A 19535-nucleotide genomic window follows, 5' to 3' on the forward strand; every position below is an offset into this window, starting at 1 on the left:
TAGTGAGCTCCTGGTGAGAATTACATCCACTCCTTCCCCTGCACTCTGAATCCTCTTTACTCTGCTCTACTTCCCTCCTCCATAAGATTGAGTATTTTTTACCATAATAGATAATTTACTTATTTATTGTGTTTATTGCTTATTGTGAGTATTTTCTCTGCTAAAATATAAGTACTTGCAGGGTAGAGATTATTGTCTTGTCTTGTTTACTTGTCTGATGTATCTGAAAACAGTGTCTGACATATAATAGATACTTAATATATATATTTTAAGTAAAAGAATGTTTGGCTACTTATTCATTAAGGTCTGGGAGTACTTTCCACAGCCCCCTATAATTGCCCATGGGAAGGATTCTTGCAATAAATTTTATCATGTGTGGGCTTATAATCTGTTTTGTCTTTATTGCTAGAAAGTACAAAAACATGTTACGGGGAAGAGACATTTATATGTTGAGGTCTCAAAAACAGAAAAAAAAAAAAAGAACTGTGTATGTTGTATCCAAATACAGAGGAAAGTCATTTTGTATAATAATTAGTGTAAAAAAAAACTATAAAGGCAGTAGAAAGAGCAAAGAATATGAGGTCGGAAGACCTGTGATCATGTCCTGTTACAGCATTTGCTAGTTCTCTGACCTTGGTTAGCTGTTTATTAGCTCTGAACCTTATTACCTAATCTTTAGATGTAAATAATAATACAGTAAAATTTGTCCTTTTTGCTTTATTAGTGTTTAATGATATGTTTTCTTTATTAATATATACTTGTTTCCTTTAACAGTTGCCCAACATCTATCTAAATTTGTAATTATTTTGTTTTTCTGTTCACCTGACAGATTCACCTTTTGCAATATATAAACTCTACAGGGGCAATTCTGTGTCTTTCTTTTATCAGTGTTACATTCCCAACTCTTACATACCATGTCTGGTATATAATAGTTGCTCAGTAAAAATGTTGTGACATGAATGGTTAAGCAATCTTAAGTCATAAAGTTTATGTGACATAATAATAGTAGGTTGGTTTATAATCAATGATTATAATACAATTCTTATTACTCTCACCGTCTAAAGCATTATCATCATCATCAAATATGTGTTACTCAGACTCCTTTAATCTACTACCAAGCAGGTGATCAGCTTCTAGTATTACTGCCTTAAGTTAGAAGTTTAGTGAAATAATACAAAAAAACACTTTACTGATTTAATGGTCTTGGCATAGGTCTCCAAGCTGGCTGGTGTCTTGGTCAAGCATGGCATCAAGAAAGGTGACACTGTGGTTATCTACATGCCCATGATCCCACAGGCGATGTATACCATGTTGGCATGTGCAAGGATAGGTGCCATCCACAGTCTCATATTTGGAGGATTTGCTTCCAAAGAACTAAGTAGTCGCATTGATCATGTAAAGGTAAGTGCTTTATTTTGGGAAATCTGGTAGTAGCTACCTATAATTTAGTCATATTTATCTGTGGATGAATCATCTGAGAATGATCTATACTTGTTAGATCCTCCCTTCAAATAGGATGGTTGATATATACTTTTTCTAGAAATCATTATATTAAATATCAAAAAGACGCCTACATGCATATGTTTATTGCAGCTTAATTTACAATTTCAAAGACATGGAATCAACCTAAGTGACCATCAACTGAAGAGTGGATAAAGAAAATGTGATATATATATATACATAATATATACAATACAATAATACTTAAATATATAACAATATATAAATATATAATATATAATATAATAATATATAAAATAAAATACACACACACACACACACACACACACACACACACACCATGGAATACTTCTCAGCCATAACAAAGAATAAAGTAATATCTTTTGTAGCAAGTTGGATGGAACTGGAGACCATTAGCTTAAGTGAAACAACTCAGGAACAGAAAACCAGATACTTCATGTTCTCACTGTTAAGTGGGAGCTAAGTTATGTGTATGCAAAGACATATAGAGTGGTATAATGGACATTGGAAACCCAGAAGGGGGATAAGGGATGAAAAACTACCTATTGGATATGATGTACACTATTTGGGTGACAGGTACCCTAAAAGTCCAGACTTCAAGCTATTTAAATAAATACATAAATAAAATGTTTTCTATTTCACATACATCTGTTAATCACACATTTGTTTTAAAGTCAGTCCTATGTGAAAGACATCTTGCTATGTGCCTTGGGGAATATAAACTATAAGATAAGGTGTATGCTTTCCAGCTTAGCTTGTCATATATTTGGGTGTATAAGACATACAAGAAAAGGACTAATAACTAATTTGTTCATTCAACATATATTTTATTAAGCTCCCGCTATGTTCCTGATACTGTCTTTGCAACTGGATAATAAGTAATACTTATCAAATGGATGGGATATATAACTAGTTTTACAATCCATATACTTCCAGGAAGTATACATGTTAGAATGGGGTACAAAAATAACAATTTAGTGAGTCCGTTGTGAAATATCATTGAGCTATTTAATCTAAAACAGCACAGCGTCTGGCATATAGTACACATTTAAAAAATGTTAACTAATATTAATCTATGAATTTAGTGCAGGAGTTAGAAAAATTTTAACTGTAATTGACCAGATAGTAAATATTTTAGGCAGTATGGATAACATGATCTCTATTGCACCTACTCAGCTTTGCTGCTGTAGCACAAAAGCATCTTTAGACGTGTACACGATAGGTGTGTATTTTTCAATAATATTTTATAGAAACAGGCTGTGTGCTGAGTTTGGCTCACAACCATAGTTTGCAGACCCCTGATTTAGAGGAAGGAGCATTTTCTTTCAGTCGGGGTGGCCAAAGAAGGCTTCCTGAAGGAGGTGAGATTTGAGTTAGATCTTGGCTAAGATTCAGCTAGTTGAAGAGAATGACATAGTAGGATCCAAAAAGGCAGAAAAAGAATCTGAGTCAAGCAATAGAGACAGGAAATGGTAAAATTCATTTGGAAGGACAGTAAGTAGACCAGTGTGACTAAAAGGTGAGAGAGGGTGAGCTTGCAAAGGCAGGTTTTGTCTGAACTGGATTCTGTTAGTGAGTAAAAGTTTTTGAACAGGCAAGTGTCATGTTTTAAGCAATGTTAAGAAGAGGCAGGTCTTGCAGTATGTGAGTAGGAGTGAAGCTGGAAGCTGTAATAAAAACCTTTGATAGGTGGTCTGTTTGTGAAACAGTGGGCAATATGAAGGGGAAAAAGGACTCTGGGAAGATTAAGGAAGGAAGGTGCTTATCAGAGCAAGAAATGGTTGACCTTTAGAGTTTTACAAGCCCAAGATAAGACATTCTTAATGGGAAGAGAGCTAATATATACTGAAGGGCCCCTGAGTACTAGATATAGAGTGAGTCTTTGCATATCTCACTTTATCTTGTAATAGATTAGTTATTAAAACAAGAAAGCTGATTTGTGGACAAACCATCTGAGTCCTTTTTTATCTTTTTTTTTTTTTTAAACATGTTGAGTTAGTGCCTATTAAGTAAATCTAGGGAAAAAATAACAGTCGCTGACCTGCAAATGAAACTAAAAAATTTTGATAAGATATAGGGAAATTACAACATGTAAAAAAATAAGGATTTAAAAAACTTACGGTGTACCACTTAAGGAATTTTCATCCATCACACACACACACACACACACACACACACACATACACCCCAATACTCCTTTGTTAAGGGGTTTATGCAATAAATGCTTTTATGGACAAGGCAATTGAGCAGGTCAAATGTAAGGAGAGAAGACGGAGATATATATATCTGAGATAGTTGGGTAAAATTAGTGTGCAATTGAAATTAGGAATGATTTTGATGTCATGATCTTCAAATAAATAGGCTAAAGAAAAAGTTTTATTTTAACAGAAGAAGATGGAAAGGATGTATTCTAACAAGTCAGTCTAGATGTAATAAAATCTCCAATAAGACTGTTAATAGAAATGTGAAAGGAATTATTTTTTCAGAGGAAGAGTCTAATTTTTACTTTATTAAATTATTCAAGCTTTGATATATTCTATATATGCTCCTAATTTGATATGTAGCTTGCTTTTGTTTATTCAGAATTCTAAGGAATGCTATCTAGAGCTATTTTTGTGAGTATTATAGATATTAAAATGTGAATTTTATTCAAATGTCTGACCTTTGAAAGTATAATAAAAGGAAACAAGACTTTCTGCTTTCTTTTTCCTTTTTGTTTTAAGGCAGCTTGATATGGTGGAAAGAGGTTCTGCAATCAGACAGAACTGGCCTTCCTTCTGCCTTCGCCACTTGTAACCTGGGGCAAACTATGTAATTGCACTGAGCCTCAGTTCCATGAATATTAAATTATATTCAAAAAGCAGGCAATACTATATATGCATATATTTAGTACAGTAAAAACCTGTCCTAGATGAAATGTATTATAACTAGAAATCAGAATTCAGGAATACATGCAATATCTTGGGTCAATTATCTGCCTTCTGAATAATTTATTATCTGTCTCTTTTGCTTTGGATTTCTTGGTGAAGAAACAATGTACTTAAAAAATGAGGACTTATTTTTCTGCAAATTAATGAGTTCCACAAACGTTTACTGAAAGCTCATGACATGCCAAGCACTGTGCTAGGTATAGGAAACACAAAAATAAATGACATCCAAACTTGGCCTTATAGAGCTTACTGTGCAGTAATAAAGATGTATGAACACTGATTATAGCTGAACATTTGAGGCATGTCCAGAATGTACTGAAAAGAGAGGTTAACATAAGCTGTGGTTCCCACCAGGGATACCTTTTGCCTACACCTGTGTTTGTCTTGAAGAATGACTTAACAAGTTGGCAGGTAAAGAGTATAAAGTGTTTCTTAAGGACAGGGGCAGGTCTAGGCTTTGTGGGGCTTGAAACTTTAATCATTTGGGAGCCTTTTTAAGAAAATAACCTAATGTAATATTTGGTGATCATGAATATATATTTAGAATGAGAAAAAATATTAGAAATTATTGGAGATTTGGGTCTTTTTATGCTGTAATCTCTTTAGGCATTTAGAAGAGAAATATATAGAAAACCTATGAAATGCTACTACAACCTCAGCAGCAGCCAGCTCTTATTGGGGCCTTTGCAAGTAAGGGGCCTCAAGATTTGCAATGTACTAGTTTATGGCAAATCCACCTGGATTAATGAATTATTTGAAAGGGATTTATACATTTCATACATATGAGTCAAAAACATCATTGAGTATGCAGTTTTGAACAGGTAAGTGAGATTTATGTAGAAGTGATTAAGTCTATAGCAATTACAAAGGTTTTACTGGTTTTTGGACCATTCAATATAAAACAGAATCATTCAGACATTTCTTTAGAAATGTTAAATTGCCAGTCTGCAACTAAAATATTGTGATTACCTAATTAACATTGTTAAAGCTTTCTCTCCATTATTATTTTTTAATTGTAGCCCAAGGTGGTTGTTACAGCATCATTTGGCATTGAACCTGGAAGGAGGGTAGAGTACGTACCACTTGTAGAAGAAGCGCTAAAAATAGGACAACACAAACCAGACAAAATTCTCATTTATAATCGTCCAAATATGGTAATCTGAATATTGAATTTGGTTCTTGCTTATGGTAATATGCTAAGAATGAGTTTAGTTTTTACCATTTAAAAGAGACATTTGATTTATAAGCTATTAAGTATACTGCTGAATGTTATTGTTATTTCTAAAAAAAAATATGAATAAGACTTACTGGCTTCATGAAAGGCTTGTCTTTACTGGCTTGTCTTTACTGGCTTGTCTTTTCTAAATTTTTCAATCTTTGGGCTTATCTCAGGAATCAATTTAATGAAATGGTTACATACATCTCTAGATAGTAGATCTCATTAACTTTCATTGAGTGTTACATAACTTTGCTTGTGCTTTTGCTAACATGTTCACCAATTATAAACTTCCTGATGTGTGATCTTGAGTTCAGCTAACATCTAAGAAAAAAACTAGGCTTTTAATGGGCATTAACTCTACTTAAATAGCTGTAATTCCCCATCAGAGTAACTTTTCCATCAGCCACTTCCCTGCTTTTCACCCATCTGGCCATTTCATTGCCACTGTTTTTAAAGAAGTCTATTTAATTTCTTTAAAGGTGTATCTGTTTAACTCATGACTCTATTATCACAAAGTTTACAACACAGAGCCTGGTTCTTGAAACAGAAAAAGAAAAAAAAAAGATTTCTCCCAGAATAATGAATGATCTAGAAGGAGGAAAACTTGGATCGTATTTTAGATACATCACAGACTCTGACTAAATTTCAAAACTGGATTTTAGTCTTCAAAAAGCAATAGTAGAATTCTTCCCTACTGCTGAAGAAGATTTAATGTTTTCTTATTTGGAAAGGTAGCTGTGGTATTACTCCTTAAGGCCATTGTATGAAGAGAAATTTTAATAGCTTGGCTGACACATCATTGCAAAGATAATAAATGCAAAGTAAAATAAATAGGCTATGAAAAATAAAAATTAGTTTATAAAGTTATTAGTATACATACATCTATAAAATCATGAAACATTGTTATTTAAGCTACAAGTGTTGATGGAAACATTACTGCATTATACTGAATTTCTAAAGGATATCTCTAGATTTAAATGAAACATGCTTTTTTGTCAGTTTAGTTGAAGTGAATATAAAACTTTTGGACTTTTTATAAACATTTATGTTAAATCATGAACTTGAACTTTTTAGTCATAAATCTGATGTTTAGTGCCATATAGGCCTAGATTTTCAGTCAGATGCTCAGACTTAAATAGATTTAGCTACTTTTTGTTCTCTTAATCTCCTTATTACAGTACATATTCTTATATTTTTGCTGTGTAGGAGGCGGTTCCTTTGGCTCCTGGTCGTGACCTTGATTGGGATGAAGAGATGGCAAAAGCCCAGTCACATGACTGTGTTCCTGTTCTTTCAGAACACCCATTGTACATTCTTTACACATCTGGCACAACGGGGTTACCTAAGGTACTCACTCTCTTAGAGATAACTATCTATAGCAGTAGATTTACTTTGCACCAAGAATGTTTGATCACTGACTGGAAATGTTTGCAGACTTTACTTTGAAGTTTAGAGAGTTACTTCATTTGCTTTTATTTTTTTTTCCTGTGCCCAGTCTGGTGTGCAGTGGTGTGATCTCACCTGACACAGTTACTTTATATCTTAAAGAGATTTTGTGCTTAGTGCTAAATATAAAAACATTTATTATTTGACATCAAATATTTTGCTCTCATTTCTTCCAGAATTGTCTCAAATGCTAGAAATATGCAATTGCCTTAGTAGATGTTTGATTGAATATCAGTTGGTTTAATAACATTATATAAAAATATATTTTAAATAAAATATTTTTATTCTTTTAGATTGAGGTATAAGTTTCATGCAGTATAGAATTGATTTTTTGATCTAGGGGAATTCAATTCTTTACTATGAATGTGATTTTGAGAATTGGCCTAGGCAGTTTGAACAAAGGCAATTTATCCAAAGTATTGAACTATTTGATTTACAGCATGGAAGACACTCAAGGATTTTTAAATCTGTTTACCATGAAATGTGTTTTTACAAAGCAAAGTTGAAAGCATCAATATTCATTAATGTGTCAAATAGCAACAAATACCACTTTTGCCTGGTATCTCCAAATAACACTGTTTCTTCATAGACCCTTATAAAAGATAACAGTATCATTTTCCTTACTCATCTTTATTAGGTGGTTTAATATTCATTGAATTGTAGAATTTTAGTAGGGGATGGGACTTTCATAATCATTCTCATCCTTGAGGACAGTGGCTTCTTTATTACTGTTAGATTACTGTAGCATCAGTGTTCTGAAAACTTCATTTCTTAGTCATCTTAGAATAGTGGTTCTATTTGATTAGTTAGCTTTTTAAAAGGAAATTTAAGATGTTCCATATAAACCTTACTTGTGAAAAGGAACACTTTTGGTAGGGGAATATATTCTCTCTGAGGACACAGGTTATGTTTTGGTATATTTTGGTCTACCATTGTGCTGTATGTAGTTGGTGCTCAATAAATTTTGGTTGAATTCATATGTAGATGCACGCACATGAAGATATTTGTTTCATTGTAGAATTGAAGCTTTATGATTTTGTTACAACTCTAATGACTTGAAAAATATTTCTGCATATTGAAGATTGGAAGATTTATTTATTGAAGCATGCCATATAATCTGCTCGACAAAATTCTCAACCTCCACTTTTTCCAGTTCTGCCTTGCATACTAGCCACCTAGAGTCCAAGTGAACATTTGGTTATAAAATAAGAGGGGACTCAGCAAAGTTATGATCTAATATAAAAGTGTCAACATGAGAGAAAACTCCTGACCCTGAAAACACAGTATAACTTAATTTTTAAAAAATTTAGTTTCTTAAAAGCCTGAAGAAATCTTATAAAAACATTTGTGCTACCTCAAGACTTTAAGTCACTGAAATTCACTGTGACCTGGAATAGGATCTTATGGGAGGGGCAGAAGAAAAGATTTTCAGAAATTAAAAGCTGACTTGCCAGTGTAGTAGATATCAAATAAAAGCAATACACAGAGCATTATATTGAAAAGGGGTTCCAAATAAGGATGGAACCTTGCTATTCCAGGTTTTCTTTTCTTTTCTTTTTTTTTTTTTTTTTGAGACAGAGTCTTGCTCTGTTGCCCAGGCTGGAGTGCAGTGGCGCGATCTCGGCTCACTGCAAGCTCCACCTCCCGGATTCACGCCATTCTCCTGCCTTAGCCAGCCCCCCGAGTAGCTGGGACTACAGGTGCCCGCCACCACGCCTGGCTAATTTTTTTTTTTTTTTTTTTGTATTTTTAGTAGAGATGGGGTTTCACTGTGTTACTGTGTTAGCCAGGATGGTCTCAATCTCCTGACTTCGTGATCCACCCGCCTCAGCCTCCCAAAGTGCTGGGATTACAGGCATGAGCCATTGCGCCCGGCCCAGGTTTTCTCTTAGAGGTTCTTTTCTGGATTCCTTTCAGTGCCTAAATGGAAGATCCTTTGATATTTCTATCATCCTAATTTTCCTCCTAATGTACCATCCTGAGACAATCTATTTCAATAGATTTGAGAGGGCTTGAGTTGCATGGAGATTTCTGCATCACAGTGAATTTGACTCAATGTAATGTATTTGTATTGAGTGCTCATCCTGTGCTAGAACAGATACAACTATGAGTAAAGTACAGTCCTTCTAGTCTAGTGGGATTGAACTAGGTATGAACACAGGTGATGTAAGATAGAAGGTGATCCTTTAGTTGGGAAGATAGGTGACTACACACAATGGAGACAAAGAAATTAGTTTTCAGGCTGTTTAATTAGTTTGGGACTTTACACAGGACAGCATGCTTAATAGGGAGGAATCAGATTTGGTTCAAAGTTAGGAGTCTAAGACTTTGAGAACATATTAGGGTGCTTTTGAATATTCATTGAAATAGAATCAGAAGGATGGTTGGAGGCTAGGGAAACTAAAAGTCTTTGACATACTGAGCATGATGTGTCTTCAGGACATTTAACATGAAGATGCCCAGTCAAGAGTTGGTAATGAGAGTCTGAGCCCAAGAGTTACACATATGGGGTTGGAGATAGACCCTTGTAGGTCATTGGGGTACAGGACTGGTGATTAAATAGTGTGAGTGAGTGGGCTTTGCAAAGTTAACACATACAGAATGGCAAAAGAAGGTAGTTATCTCTTTAGGTCCCTCTTCCTTCCAGTGGACTTAAGGGTTGAAATTGCTTTAAATTTTACATTACCAACAGACCTTTATGGCACTTATTTTAACCTATCTTATAGATATCAGTTTTTATGGCACTTATTTTAACCTGTCTTATACATATTAGTTTCTATTTATTTACTTTTATAACAATGAATGTTCTCTGATCACTGAGAATATACATTATCCTTTTTGAATCCACTATAGCACTAACATTAAAATTTGACCTAGGTAGAGCAGAATATTTGTTGAATGATCTCTTACTTCTCTAGTAAGTCAGCTTCTTGGACACCTCCTTATTCATACAATTCTTGTTTCATTTTTCATAGGTATAATCAGGATTAATAGTACCTAAAATCTTAATGTGGGATCCACAGAATGTAAGTATAGGAAAAATAAACACACATGCATTAATGGAGCATTTAGATATAAATATGATGTCATCATATGGTTTTGTTTCCTCAATCCTTGATCTTCATGAGGAAAAATAATGTTGTGAGCTCGTAAAACTCTTCTGCCTAAAAATGCTTGTTTCTCAAATATAAAACACACATAAGGCAGTCTGTTCTTTGGTTAGGATTTGTAGATACTTTTAAGGCATATTTGCATATCAGCACTTGCCAACCCTGGAGTTGTCAAGTTGCTGTATTACAGGTTAATCTGTTAGCTGCTGTAAATATTCCAGCAACCACATCTGAGCTTCTTTGCATACATTTCTGTTTTGTTGTGGGCTTCTATTCTGTTTGGTTTGGGTGCCTATATTTGACATAGTTCAAAGCACTACATGATAAAAGAATCCCTCATCCGGATGAGATGTCCTTTCAGGTATGGGAGATTTAGTGATTATAATATTTATCTTGTTCAGTTTGATATCATAAAGGGATCATGATAATAAAAAAAAAAGGAAAAAAGTTCAGTGTCAAAAGAGAACAGGGGGAAAGAAATCAAAAGGAAAAGATTGAAAAGAAAGCATGACAAGAAAGTGGTAGATAAGGCCTTTTGTCCTGGTGTGCACTTACTTCCTGCCCCAGAAAAAAAAAAAAAGAGAGAGTGAAAGTCAAATAAAAAAGAGCAGTGAACTTTTTTGTTTAATCTGTGGTATGCTCTTGCAGTTAAAGTGCTGAACTGGTTGCACCCTTGCCCCTTAGCTCACAGTTGTTCAGATCGACAAAAAATTATACAACTGCTGAAATATCCTCCATGGACGTAGCTTCAGAAGCATCTGAAAACCTGTAACAAGATATTTCATGTTTGATGAAATATCCCAAATAGAAACTTTTTATGCCTTCTAAGAAGATTCAAGGTTCACTAAGTTCTACAAATGTCAAGGGTTTCTCCTGAACAAAGAGTATTTGTTAAAATAATTGTATTTTTCACACGGGTTTATACACTCAACTGTTCACTCATTTAGACAGTCAACAAATGTATTAAATGCCTATTCTACCCCAGACACTGTGCTGAAGATACAAAGATGTTGTCCTCACTGTGCTCAAAGTGGTGGAGAAGGCACAGCACTAGGTGGGGATACCAGTCCTCTGATGAGGTTTGCAGGCCCTGAAGGCTGTGAAAGAGGACCTGAAAGACATTTGACACAAATAATAGGATGGGGTGAAACTTCACAGAAGAGGTGGTATTTTTGCAATGTCTTAAAGTACTCCTGGTGAAGACATTGGAGTTCATCGGGTTTAGAAAAGGGGTGGAGGCTTACTCTAGAAATAGGGGGTGCCATCTATCAAACCAGTATCAAAACAAGGTTTAGTGCTGATGCGTTAGATTTTTTTAAACGATCAGAACCATTCATTTTTTTCTCTGACGCCTGCCATCATCTGGTGATGGGTTTCTTTTCTTTCCTTCAAGTAAAATTTATTTTCCCCCTTTATTGTTTCTTGTCAGGCTGAATTGATACACACACACACAAATGTACATACATATATATTTATACATACATATACATAAGCATATAAATATGTACACATGCATGGATACATGCATATATTTACATGTGTGTATGTAAATAGACATTTTACATGTGTAAATATATATATATATTTGCCTTGTATGATTCTTTATTACAAAATAAATGATAGAGGGACTTAATGTAGGAAATAGGAAGTTTTGTCAGGTACTCTAAACTTTTCTACTCTCAGTATTTTGGGATTTGCCTGTCAGATATTTAAAGACCATTGAAAAAAAAAAAAAACTTACATTTTTACAATGAAGAATCCCAAATTCTTAATCTTACCACACACTTCAGGCTTCCCTCCTCTTCTATAACACCTATTGTTGCAATTGTATTTTTCCTTTTCAAGTTGTGGCAGCCAAAACTGCACACAACATTTATACCAACATGTTTTCTGTTTTACTTTAATGGCCCCATTTATGACAATCTGTGAATTTACTTGTCTTCAAAAGTAGCTCAGTAAGCTGGAAATTATAAAGAACTATCTGTGGTAACTTTGTGGTCCCATTTCTGAGTAACTAACATTCAGCCTTTACTTTTACTTGCACTGATTGAATTTTTTAAACACCATAAACATTATATTTGTCCCGCCCTCCCAAAAGAGAGCACCTTCATATTGCTTCCATTGCTATGTCTGAGATAGGATTCACTTTCATGTCTTTATTCACGTCACAGAGTGCTAGTCCCATCTGGATATTTTTCAAGTTCCCCAGACATCTTTAAGAATTATGACCGATCCTACCAAAAGATCAGAATAGCATATTGGCAGGTTACAGGGTTTTTATGAGAATATATTAGATCATCTAGTGACTTTACTTTTAAGGTAAGTAGAGTATAAGTACATAGAGAGGCCGGGTGCAGTGCAAAATGCATGTAATCCCAGCACTTTGGGAGGCCGAGGTGGGCAGATCACGAGGTCTGGAGATCGAGACCATCCTGGCTAGCACGGTGAAACCCTGTCTCTACTGAAAAAAAAAAAAAAAAAAAAAATTAGCTGAGTGTGGTGGCATGCCTCTGTAGTCCCAGCTACTTGGGAGGCTGAGGCAGGAGAATCGCTTGAACCTGGGAGGCGGAGGTTGTAGAGAGCAAGATCGTGCCACTGCACTCCAGCCTGGGTGACAGAGCAAGACTCCAGCTCAAAGGAAAAAAAAGAAAGTACATATAGAAGGTAATAATAAATAATAGAGATTCAAAAGATTAAAATGAGGAAGGTTTGTGTTTTAGGGGTAAGCATTGGTATTGAGTAATTTTACTTCATATTCAGATATACTGTAAAAGTGCCGTTTTTAGTTTCCAACTTAATTTGCTTAGTTATAGTATAATGATTTGTTTTCTGCAGCATAATTTATGTGTTTTCAGAAGCTGAATGGTGTTTCTCTTTTGCATTTTAATTATCATTACCTGGAAAATGTGATTATAAATAGGAAACAAAAATGCTTTATCATCTTATTTTTGTCACAAATTAATATTTATGCTAAAGAAATTCTCTTGAAATGTAACCTTTGTGTTTTTTGTACTTTCAAACCTCTTGTAAAAGGTGAACCTGGAGAATATGAAACCATGCATTTCTTTTTTCTGCACCATATCAAATACTCAGAAATTTGAAACTGTATTATCTGAGCATTTGAGAGGCAAGACAAAATTGCAGATCTAGAGTCTAGATTAATAAATGGTAAAAAGATGCTTGATTAAAATTTTTTTTTGTCAGTTATACACAGATTTATTATCCAAGTTTACAAACATAATTTTATAAAAATATAATTTTAGTAGTCTAAAGATTACAACCATTCTATTCTTGTCTGACGGATCCAAAGTTTTTCCCACTTATTTTCCTTCTTTCCTAGGCCACTGTTTCTTCACAATTCTCCTTTGGCATCATTATTCCTCCAGAAAGTTCACTAGGATTTAGCACACTAAAATAAAAAGGCCAATGGTTTTCTTTTTAACATTTAAACTCAAATCACTCCTCCTTTGCATTTAAGGATTTCCTTCTATTAATTCTGGCATCTAATTAATTGACAGTGTTGGGAAAATGGGGTTATACCTTTGCAATCCTTTATTCATCTCTTTTTATATTTTCATTTTCGTCTTTAAAAAATAAAAGTAAGTGGGTATCAAAGACTATTGAAAAACAGAAATCATGGCTCTTCTCACTCCTTCAGCTTCATTTTAATTGTTTTAAATGAGAATCTTTGATGGCAACCTCTAATTATTTTGACATTTATGCCTTTTGACTAATAGGAGCACAGGGTAAAATAAAAAGCAATAATTGCTAGAACTAAGGAAATAATACTGTTAATGAGATATTAAATTTTAGTCTTTACAACTTTAAATGCTTTTTCACGCATGGTCTCATTTTTAAGTCTCTTTGTTTTGGTCAGATAGGTTTAAGTATTCACTAATTTACAGACAAAGTGACATTGGTAAATGTCATTTGAAGAAGTACTCATCTGAGAGGTAAACAGAAATTTGACAACTTATACTTTACATTTATCTTTCAGGTTTTACAATTGAATTACTACTCAGTTATGTCTTCCCTCACTTTTTATTTCCTGTCATCATTTCTAGTCAATGCATCTTACCCTCTGTACCATATGGTCTAAACATTTACCTAGTTTTAATAATATTTAGAGTTACTGATAAAAATGGGTTCTGGATGCAGGGACATGTAGGATGGAGAGAAAATTTTAAAACATTTTTAATTGAAATTATTACTGATATTAAGTATCACCATCTGTCATAACACATGGACAGCATATTGTCTACAAAAAAACTACTTTTTCTAGTCTGTGAAATGAATAGTTTTTATAAAGTGTTTGCAAGTTGATTAATATCACATTCATCAATCTGTTGAGCCACAGGAAAAGATCTTCTCGATAGAACAAACTAGCAAAGTGCATGGACGATAGGATAGGATACAGTGGAAAAATAACTGTTTCGTTTACATGGGAAGGTGCATGTGTGAAGTCTACTGGCGGGGGGCTTAGAATTTCTAATGTTCCCATGGAGATCAAGAGGGCCAGCTGCATGCTAACCATGTCATACAATCTAGAAAATAGCTCTCAAATACCAACAACACTGCATCTGATATTTGCTAAGAGACCAGGTGTTGTTACGGGTGAATACAATAATGTTCCACAGCATGATACCTATGTTTTATTAGTGGCACCTGAGGAGAGCAGCAATTTTAGTAACTAACGGAAAGTCAATTTCTGTTTCATTTTCCTGATTTGTGTATGTGTGTTAAGGTGCAGAGCTATGCCAAAAAAGCATAACTAATAGCACAGTTATTGATTAGATCCATGTTTGCCCTTTCATAAAAAACAATTATTTTTTGCATAGAGCAGTTATAATTGTTGTACTAAAAGATGCTTCAAAATACATGTGAGTGGAATATACCTTCTATCTCTTAGCAGGTGTTCACCTACTCATTCTGAGTATTCACTCGGTTATGTCTTATTGGGCCAATGATGATTAATGTTTTTTAAAACAATAAATGAACTTAATTATTAAATTTATCATTAGTTCTTATTTATGGTGACATTTGTACCCAGTGTTCAAATATTAATCTTGTATTGAGGTTGAATATGTTCCCAGTGTTGGGGAGAGCTACTTGAAACTGATTGGTGAAAACTGTACTACAATGATATAATGATCCCTACTTTTGCCCAAAATGAAATAAAAGACAAATTTTTTAACCTTAGATTCAACTCACTGGAATTCATCCCTAAGAGTTCTAGAGGTCATAATTAAAGAATTTCTCAGCTTTAAAGTGTGCTTGCATGATCCTCAGTGAAGCGTTGTAATGAGATTCCAGTTAGAATACGACTTTGTTTCCTCCAAGCAGCTATTATTATTTAATCATCTTAAGAAATAGAGGTCCTTATGTTAGTCTGCATTTGAGGCATATAACTACATTTTACCTGTCTTCGCATTAATTTTTGTTCTGGAAATACGTCTGAAAATGTAGTGTTGATAATGTGTGGTGCCATTAGAAAAGTTTGTATTGCATATAATTTTGTGAAATCATGTTTTCTTTAGAAGACTAATAATGTTATGTGAGAATGGATTCTAAAAATGGCACTAATGAGGACAAATTATTTTGTTTGACTATTGAAGGACCCAAAGAAATAATGATTCGAAGATAATTTTATAAAAGCCAAAGAAACTTGTAGCTAATATATAAAATACTTTTGACCAGGAACTTTTAAAGTGGATGCTATGAAGATAGAGAGTGTTTTTACACATTGTTTATTGATTTTAACTTAACTTTTTCTCTCCTTAGGGTGTGATTAGGCCCACTGGGGGATACGCTGTCATGCTAAACTGGTCAATGTCTTCCATATATGGACTTCAACCCGGAGAGGTAATCGTGGTTTTAAATTTACATTACATGACATTCTCTGAATAAAATATATGCATTTTATTATCTTATTTTCTAGGTGTGGTGGGCAGCTTCTGACTTAGGCTGGGTTGTTGGACATTCCTATATCTGCTATGCGCCTCTTCTCCATGGGAACACAACAGTTTTATATGAGGTAATAAAGTAAAATTAATACCACATATAAATGATATTTATTTTACTAAAACTTTTCATGAAGCATTCCTGAGTAGGATCAGAAAAATTGGGGTGGGGACAGGGGACATTATTATATCTTCTTCCACTTAAAAATATAATTTCAAAAGGGAAAGGGATATGTAGGAAATATTAGCCAGTTATTTAAATTTTGTTGAACAGTCAGAATTAAATTCTGAAGAACATACAAAAAAAGCTTTATATCTATCCCTAACAGATTTCTAGAAATTATTGGCAAACTGATACTGATTTTAGAGTCCTAGAAAATAGTTATCGTAAAGGAAGCAATGTAGATTCACCTTTTTTATTTTCATAGGATTAATGGATTTCCAAAGTCATGTTGTCTCAATTTTAAATAAATACTTTCCTTGGTTTCTAATAAAGCTCTGTGTATAAGGCATAGGAATAGAGACTGACCAGATTTATAGCTGAATAAATAACTGTTTAAAAATTCGATGAATATATCAGCGTCACATAGGAATAAGATTTCTTTGCATATAGGAAATTTCCTTTATATGCCTATTCCATTTAACTTTATCAATGTATTGTATTAAGACTTAGAAAACATACCTATCAGATCTGTAGAAGATCAAAGTCTTGGAGGGATAACTAATATGGTAGTTTGCTAAATTATCATTCAAAATGGCCTTGGACTTTTGGGACAAATTTAACAAGATAGAAAAATACATAAATCTTTACAGTTCTATATTTAAATTAAAAAATACAGAAATAAAATAGTGAAAACTTGGGTTAGTTGTAGTTTATGTAGCCAAATCTCTGGGTATTATAATGTCCATAACTTAAACATAAGTTGTTGGTAGGGCTGTTTTTAAAAAATACTCACCATGTGCAATGATATAATCTTACTTTACTCTTCCACATTTGAAAATTTGTATTCAGTTTAACTGAGATGATAAAAAAATCACTAAATTACTAGAAAGCATCTGAAAAAAGGGAGTAGCATGGAAATAATGTATACAAGAAAGAGGTGGGCTGGGCGTGTTGGCTTACGCCTATAATCCCAGCACTTTGGGAGGGCGAGGCAGGTGGATCACTTGAGGTCAGGAGTTTGAGACCAGCCTGCCAAACATGGTGAAGCCCTGTCTCTACTAAAAATGAAAAAAATAGCCAGACCTGGTGGTGCATGCCTGTAATCGCAGCTGCTCAGGAGGCTGAGGCAGGAGAATCACTTGAACCGGGGAGGCAGAGGTTGCAGTGAGCTGAGATCGTGCCACTGCACTCCAGCCTGGGCGACAGAGTGAGACTCCATCTCAAAAAAAAAAAAAAAAAAAAAAGGTGAAGAAATTGGGAATGGCTAGTCTGACAAATAATACACTTAAAGTGCAGATATTATAAGTATATTTTGATGTTTAAAAAGTTGCTACATATAAATTATGTAGTCTTAAATGCAGAGTTACAGAGGGTTATATTTTGGGAATAATCAGAGACAAATTTAAATACTTGTCAGTAGAACAAATGGACAACTTCTCAAATATAAGGCTCTCTCTCACATAAGTGTTCTGTCAATACCAGACAAGGATTGTGAAGTAAAGGGAATTTTATATGTGGGGTGTGGAGAATAGTATTAAATGATTTCAAGTTAATTTGCACTCTTAAATTTCTGCAAGTCAATGAATTTGAAAACATGAGAGGCCATTCTCAATATTTCTGGAATACTCCAGGCCTCATCATCACTTAAAGACTATTTGTGTTCTTTCATTTTTAACTGGCTGGTTTTCTGTCTCTGAATGCTAAGAAATATTAAGGTAGACTTTGACACAAGTATTAAACCATCATATACTACTCTACACTTTTGTATCATGCTTTTATATCTTGCAGACTTGATGTGCATTTGGGAATTCATATACTACTCTGCATCTTTTGTATAGTGCTTTTATATCCTGCATACTGAACATGCATTTAGGTATTTGTAATAATTAAAACAAAATAATCTTGACAAATCATTTCATACTATTGTCTTTGCAATATAATGTTTTTAATTAAAAAAATTATTTCTCTTGAAGTAAACAAAATAAACCTCTACACTGAATAGTTATATTGAATTGTGGCATTGCTTACATAAATATGACAAAGCCAAAGATGCTAACATATTTATGGTTATAAGTATTAAGCTGCTTTAGAATTGAGATACATACATATTTTGTGCTATTTACCATGGGCTTTTATTGTTTCTCAAGTTTATTTAAAACATGAGGTTAACACTGTGATGGAGGGTTGTTTGTTTGTTTCTATGTTGGAATGATTTGCTCAAGAAGAGTGTAGATGCTCTATAAACATTTGTTGTGTGAATAATTGACTGAAGTAAGGTACAATTTAAAACCTTTTCTCTGCACTCTGGCTTGTTTTCCACAACTTATAAATGTCTTTAACTTTCTCTGGTCACAAAACCAAGTCTTTTAGACCTTTGCCTGCTTCAACTATGCCATCTTAGTTTCTTCTCCACTAAGTTCCTTGAAAAAATATCCTGCCCAGATTCCTGAACCTCAAATTGTTTCAGTCATTCCTCATCTCACTGTAGTCTGATTTATGTTCACATCATTTCATAGAAGCTGCTGCAGCAGGGGTCACCAGTGACTTCATAAGTGACAAAGTCAAAGGGCCTTATTTAATCTGATTTTATTTTTTCTCTTACTAGAGTTCAGCCCTGCTGACCATTCCTTTAGGTGATCCTTTCTTCTCTCTTGAGCTCCAGGTTCCTTTGCTAATGTTCATGTTGTTTCTTTTTTCTGGTGTGACTTTCCTTCTGTCTTTCCTTTCTTGGTTAACTCCTACTCTCCTTGTAGACTCTGCTTAGATGTTATAATTTCTTATAACGTGAGTTTCCTCTCACGTTCTTGGGCTGTGTGCAGTGCCCCATTTTGTGGTCTTGTTGCTTTCGAGCATATGTCTGTCACTGAGCTGGCCACACTGTACTGAAATGATACATTTACGTCTAGAAGAGGGTATCATCTAGAAGAGGATAAAAGCCAGTTTCACAGCACAGTGCATAGCACACACCACACAATTAAGAAATACTTGTGGAACTAAATTATACTCTACTCCTCGTTTTCTTCCTTCCATCCTGACAGCTTGTTCTTCTTTTCTTCTCTTTGTTTCTTTAACTTTGGTCCTTAACGTTAGAGTTTAGCAGGGTCATAGTCTTTGCTCTATTTTCTTATTCTGCTTACGTTTCCTGGATAATCTCCAAGCAGTTTATATTTGAGGATCATTAATTAAATCATGGCTTCTAAATCCCCTTTTTATATCTGCCTTTCC

General features: G+C 34.1%; 1 protein-coding gene across 1 annotated transcript in view; it reads left to right on the top strand.

Moving 5' to 3' along the window:
* The window catches only part of ACSS3 (acyl-CoA synthetase short chain family member 3), a 177394-nt gene that overhangs the window by 54235 nt on the left and 103624 nt on the right, over positions 1-19535 (top strand). The window contains 5 exon segments of the mRNA NM_001131409.1: positions 1213-1401; positions 5432-5566; positions 6838-6978; positions 15969-16049; positions 16126-16221. Coding sequence (NP_001124881.1) covers positions 1213-1401; positions 5432-5566; positions 6838-6978; positions 15969-16049; positions 16126-16221 — 642 coding nt within the window.

The sequence above is a fragment of the Pongo abelii genome, chromosome 10 (genome assembly GCF_028885655.2).
Source record: "Pongo abelii isolate AG06213 chromosome 10, NHGRI_mPonAbe1-v2.0_pri, whole genome shotgun sequence".
Classification (NCBI taxonomy): Eukaryota; Metazoa; Chordata; class Mammalia; order Primates; family Hominidae; genus Pongo; species Pongo abelii.